The 6145-nt window shown below is 38.3% G+C and overlaps 1 protein-coding gene across 1 annotated transcript in view; it reads left to right on the top strand.

The window, feature by feature from the left end:
- The window catches only part of LOC123242821 (schwannomin-interacting protein 1-like), a 161108-nt gene extending 155730 nt beyond the window's left edge, over window positions 1-5378 (top strand). The window contains exons 4-6 of the mRNA XM_044670925.1: window positions 487-604; window positions 1974-2171; window positions 4553-5378. Of these exons, the coding sequence (XP_044526860.1) occupies window positions 487-604; window positions 1974-2171; window positions 4553-4684 (448 nt within the window). The 3' untranslated portion in view covers window positions 4685-5378. The remainder of the gene's footprint in view (window positions 1-486; window positions 605-1973; window positions 2172-4552) is intronic.
- Window positions 5379-6145: the final 767 nt, after the last annotated feature.

Below are 6145 nucleotides of genomic sequence, written 5' to 3' on the forward strand. Positions count from 1 at the left end.
CGTGGTGGAGTGGAGTCAGGAGCCCCACAATGGCAGCCACAGATTAGCCAGCTAAGTACTTACTTTTTCTTCTTCCTTCTCCTCCTCCTCCTCCTCCTCCTCTTCCTTCTCCTTCTCCCTCTCCTCTCCCATGCTCTCGTTCTCTTCCTCTCCCTCTCCTTTTTTCTGTTTCTTTCTGTCTCTCTCTCCTCTCCTTTGCTCTCTTTCTCTCCCTCTCCTTCTTTCTCTCTGTTTCTTTCTTTTTGTCTCTGTCTCTTGTCTGTCTGTCTGTCTCTTTCTCTCTCACACCTTCCCCACTCTCCTACACTATATAAACTCTCAAGTCACCATCTCCTTGTTGGCCCTCCTATCTACCTGCTCTCCCCTTCCACAGTAATCCTTTCCTAAAAAACTTTTCCCTAAGGAAACAGTCTGATTGCAGTGGCAGTTGGCAGTAGAAAACCACAAAGTTACGACTCACCATGCCTTATTTTTTTTTTGGCCCAGGCTACAAAGTGGGATGAATTTGCAAATTTGTTTTGTGAATGACAGCGGCAGTGACAAAGACAGTGATGCGGACGACAGTAAGACAGAAACAAGCCTGGACACCCCTTTGTCACCTATGGTAAGCCCATGGAACCTTCCAGTGCATCCTTTCACTGAGCTCAGTGAGATCCCCAATTCACTGGGAAAAGAGCTGTGATGGGAAAATCAGGTGAAATTTCTCACATTTTTTAATCTCTTGGAAAATTATAATTAGTGAAGGAAGAAATTATGACTCTTTCACAGCACCAAAGAGGTTTTAAAGTTATATACTGACTTTGAAATAAGTATAAGTCAAATGTTCTGATCAAGGACATATGCAAGGCAGCAGGTAATCTTATAAACACAAACTCCACATTGGTGGCCACCAAAAAGACCATCAAGTTAGTAAATAGAGTATTGGAGTTGTAGTCAGGAAGACCTGGATTCAAATCTTGATTCTGACATTTATGGTATGACTCTGTGCAAGTCACTTAAGCTTGCTGAGCCTCAGTTTCCTTCTTAATAAAAAGAAAAAAATGAACTAGATGATCTGCAAGGTCCATTCCAGCTCTAAAATGATGATCTGTACTACGATGTACATGTTAGGTAAATTACAATAATTTTATAGGGCAGGATATAAAAGGGGGTGGGGGGAGCAATAAGAACTTGCTTGGAAAGCTTCATGGAGAAGATCATCCATGAACTGAATGTTAAAGGAAATGAATTCACAAGGTGGAGGGGAGAAGGGAGAGCCTTCCAGCTCAGGGACAGTCTATTATTCAAAGGTGATTTTCTATATGAATGGTAAGATCCTGAGAGCACTGGTTCATTTCTACTGATGTTGCCACCTCTATCACCAGTACCTGGGCAGATGTTACGTGGCTCTCTTTGAAGTTATGAACCAAAAGGAAACAATGGGTGCTTATTGAGCATCAGGGTTTTGCTGGCTTCATAAAATCTGATCTTCCCTGCTGAACACCAGATTGCACAAATTTTGGATTCAATTTCAAAATGACTCTGTTTTGTCTGGTCACTTATGAGAGAAAGAGAGAGACAGACAGACAGAGACAGAGAGAGACAGAGACAGAGAGACAGAGAGACTGGGGTGGGGGTCAAGGAAAAGTTGTAATTTTACAAATGCACATCTCTCTTATTTATTGCATCATCTCCCTCACATCCTGCTTGTACTGAAAGCAGAAAGTTTCCTATTCTTCTGCTCCTGACATTGACTGAAAATATATTTCGGGGAGAGAGGCTGGCTTCAGCACCAAGGACACCAAAACCATGTTATAAGATACATGAGAGGAAAAGGGAACATTTATTCCAACCCAAAGTGCTCACTCAAGCTTGATATACAGGCTGTTGGGAAATAGAATGGTGATTCTGCCACTCCCTAATGGCTGTCCATTTCCTGAAAAGTGGTAAAATTAAAGAAGTTATTGAATTTTGTTGTTCTCATCACCCTGCAGAGCAAGCAGAGCTCTTCCTACTCTGACAGAGACACAACTGAAGAGGAGTCAGAGTCCCTGGATGACATGGATTTCCTCACCAGACAAAGGAAGCTGCAGGCAGAGGCCAAGATGGCACTTGCAATGGCCAAGCCAATGGCCAAGATGCAAGTAGAAGTGGAGAAACAAAACAGGAAAAAATCTCCAGTGGCTGATCTTGTAAGTATTCGAGGCTAAGAAGCCAGGCAGACATTTAGAAAGCTGCCAAGTGGCTGATGTCATCTCAGGCTTCCCTACCCAGAGTTACATAATCCTGGATTTCTCAATGACATTTTTTTTTAGAAAAGTACCCAATATCATTGGGAAACAGGTCTCTGTGATTCTTTTTGTTCCTGGGACTTTGTCTTTTACTATACCAGAGCTATAAGAGCAGAAGATTTCTCAAAAGGGAAATTGACATTAGAAAGAAGACCTTTAGGACCAGACGGGACCTTAGAAATAAAAGCATATGATCTATCCCCCATTTTACAGATAGAAACTTGAGACCAAGAAAGATTAAAGCATTAGTCCAAACCTGCACAATGAGTTAGTAATAAAACTTCATTTTCAACTAGTCTTCTCCCACACTAGTGTCCTTCCTGTGCTACCAAGCTCCCATCATTTTTAATATTTAAAAAAAAATTTTTTCAGTTACATGTAGAAACAGTTTTTGACAATTGTTTTCTAACATTTTAGGATTCAGATTTTCTCTCTCCCTCCCTTCACTTCCTTAGAGGGTAAATAGTCTTATATAGGCTATACCAGTACTTTCGTGCAACACATATTTCCATATCTTGAGAAGACATATTATACATATAATAATAAAAACTCATGAAGGAAATAAAGTGCAAGATCTGCAATCCGACCTCAATGGTTTCTTCTTTGTCCATGGATAACACTTTTCATCATGAGTCTCTTATGGTTTTCTTGGAAACTTGCTTTGCTGATAATAATTTAGTTCACAGTTAATAATATTTCTTTTGCGGTATACATTGTTCTTCTGGTCCTACTCACTTCCCTTTGCATCAGTTCACAGAAGTCTTTCCAAGTTTTTCTGAACTCATCCTGTTGGTCATTTCTTGTGGTGCAATAGTATTCCATTACAACCACATACCACAACTTGTTCAGCTATTCCCCAAGTGATAGATAGCCCCTCAGTTTCCAATTCCTTGCCACTACGAAAAGAGATGCTAAAAGTATTTTTGTAATTTCCATTTTTTCTCATATGAATTGCTGAATTTTGGAAATTTAAATTTCTTGCAGAATTTTTGTATGATCCTCCTAATATGTATGTCTTAATCATCTTCCCCACGTCATATTAACCATAATTTCTGAAACTCTTGAACCCCAAAGAATTTTTAAAAATCAGTCTCTTTTAAAAATGATTTCATCATAGACTTAAAACTGAAAGTTAGCATTATTTGAAGTGGGGAAATACTAGAAGCTTTCCCAACAGATGCAGGAGTAAAACAAGGATGTTCCTTTTCCCCATTGTTATTCACACGTCTAGAAATGCTAGTAACAGTAATAAGATGAGAAAAAAGTTACAAGTCTGAATACAGGCAAAGAAGAAAATACCTTTATTTATTTGTTTGTTTGTTTACTTATTTGTTTGTTTGTTTGTTTGCTGGTGACAGTGTTTCATTTTGGAAACCCTCAGAGATTCAACAGAGTAGCTAATTGAGACAATCATGGATTCAGTGAAGTAGCAGGATACAAAATAAATCCATTCAGTCTGAATTTGTATATTTCATATTTCCAGTCCTATTTGTATAATGCAACAGAGAGCTCTAACTCCTCATTTGGTTCTATAGTTAGACCCTCAGGTTCCCCAGAGTCCTAGATCTCTCCCTTCAGAAGACTCCAAATTTAATAGCCTTTTACTAAAGGCGGATCAGGAAGTTTTTGGCATGCTAACTGTTTTAAAGTAGTTTGAACAAAAGGCACCTGCACACCCACTGATCCAGAGCTTGAAAGGCATAAATTGAGACACTTTAAAAGTATATTTCTGGGGGTAGCAAGGTGACTCTGTGGATTGAGAGCCAGACCTACAGATGGGGGTCCTGGGTTCAAATCTAATGCTTCCTAGCTGTGTGACCCTGGACAAGTCACTTAACTCCAATTGCCCTTCCTTTACTACTCATTTGCCTTAGAACCAATTCACAGTATTGATTCTAAGATGGAAGGTAAGGGTTGTTTTTTTTAAGTAAATTTCCTAAATTAATAGTGACCGAATAGCAATAAGTGTTCTTTTTTAATGGAAGAATGGACAATGATCTGACCTTGGAAGTAGGGAATCTGGATTTGAATCTTGTCCTGCTTGCATAACCATTTAAGTCTCAACTTACCTCATTTACAAAATAAGGATGAACATCTTAATCCAGTCATTTCTTAGGATTTTTGAAAAGGAAACACTTTGAATATAATATAAATAAAATTTAATATGCATGTCAGTTGGTATTATGATGATGGATGGATGGATCTCTTTGGGCAACTGATCCTTGTGTTTGATCAAGTATTCCTATTAAAGTCTTTTTCCTTCTTTCCTTCCCAATATTTAGCTTCCTCACATGCCTCATATAAGTGAATGTTTGATGAAAAGAAGTTTAAAACCTACTGACCTGAGAGACATGACCATTGGGCAGCTCCAAGTGATAGTCAACGATCTCCACTCCCAAATAGAGAGTAAGTAGCAGACACCTTGTTTTGACTAACTGAATTCAATGAACATTTATTGAGCACCTACTACATACAGTGCAATGTGCTAGATGCTAATGAAATAATGAGAAATAAAAAAAGATAAATATCCCATTAGAACCCTAATAACTTCAAAGGTCATAGTGGAAATCAAATAAGAAAAACAGAGGGACTGGTAGTTTTTTGCTTTTTGCTTTTCTGTTCTAATGCCTTAAGAGAGGAGATAAAGGGAAGGATATATGAATATATATACTAGGGGGAAGTGAAGAAGAGAGAGTTGGTGCTTACTCTTCCTTATAATTGGAGTATATAAGACGGATATCTACAATGTAAGAAGGGGTGAGGTGCAGGAATAACATTAACCTCGTTCAGGGAAAAAACAAGAGAGTCGAATACACACAGAGAGAGTTGAGTGTAGGGCTGCATTAACTTCAAAAAGGAAACAAGGACAGATAATAATAAAGATAATAATAAGTTTAAGAGAAAGGATAAAGTTGGAAATATCATAGCCACAGTTAAAGAAAACTTCAATTTGGGTAGACAAATAATAATTAAGGGAATAAAAGGAGGAGGGAATATAAGAACTAGTGAATTGACTGAAACCTGGGCCAAGGAACTAGATGGCACATTAGATAGTGTCAGGCCTGAAGTCAGGAAGACTCATCTTTCCTGAGTTCAAACCTAGCCTCAGATACTTACTAGCTGTGTGATCCTGGGTGAGGCATTTGACCATTTTGCCTCAGTTTCCTCATTGTGAGCTGGAGAAGGAAATAGCAAACCACTCCAGGATCTTTGCCAAGAAGACCCCAAATGGGATCACAAAATAATGTGGCACAACTGAATAACAATGGAATTAAAATAAATAGTTAAAACGGTTGGAGAAATATTCACCGTTCATGATTGAACCATGTCAATACAATAAAAGGACAACATTATCTAAATTTTTTTCAGTGCCGTGCCAACCACACTGCCAAAGGGTTACTTTATAGAGCTAGGAAAAATAATAACAAAATTCATCTAGAGGAACAAATGATCAAAAATATCAGGGGGGAAAATGGTAAGAAAGGGGACTTAGCAGTCCCTAAAGGCAATTATAATCAAAACTCTTTAGTATTTAGTTAAAAATAGCAAAGATGATTAGTGAAATAGGTCAAAACACAAGATGTAGAAGTGTGTAAATGTCATAGCATAGAGTGGGGAAAAAACAAAGTTCCAACTACTGGGAGAAGTATCAACAAAACTGAGGAAAACTGGAAAACAACATGGCAGAAATAAGGTTCACAACAACATTCCATACCACATCACACAATCGGCCTCCAAAGGATACATGAGTAAGATACAAATAGATTAAAAAATAAAATTATGTCTAGGAGAAGAGTTCTTGGCCAAATAAGGAATCAGGAGAGAAAGAGAGAGAGAGAGAGAGAGAGAGAGAGAGGCACGAATGCAACTATTCT

The sequence above is a fragment of the Gracilinanus agilis genome, chromosome 3 (genome assembly GCF_016433145.1).
Source record: "Gracilinanus agilis isolate LMUSP501 chromosome 3, AgileGrace, whole genome shotgun sequence".
Lineage (NCBI taxonomy): Eukaryota > Metazoa > Chordata > Mammalia > Didelphimorphia > Didelphidae > Gracilinanus > Gracilinanus agilis.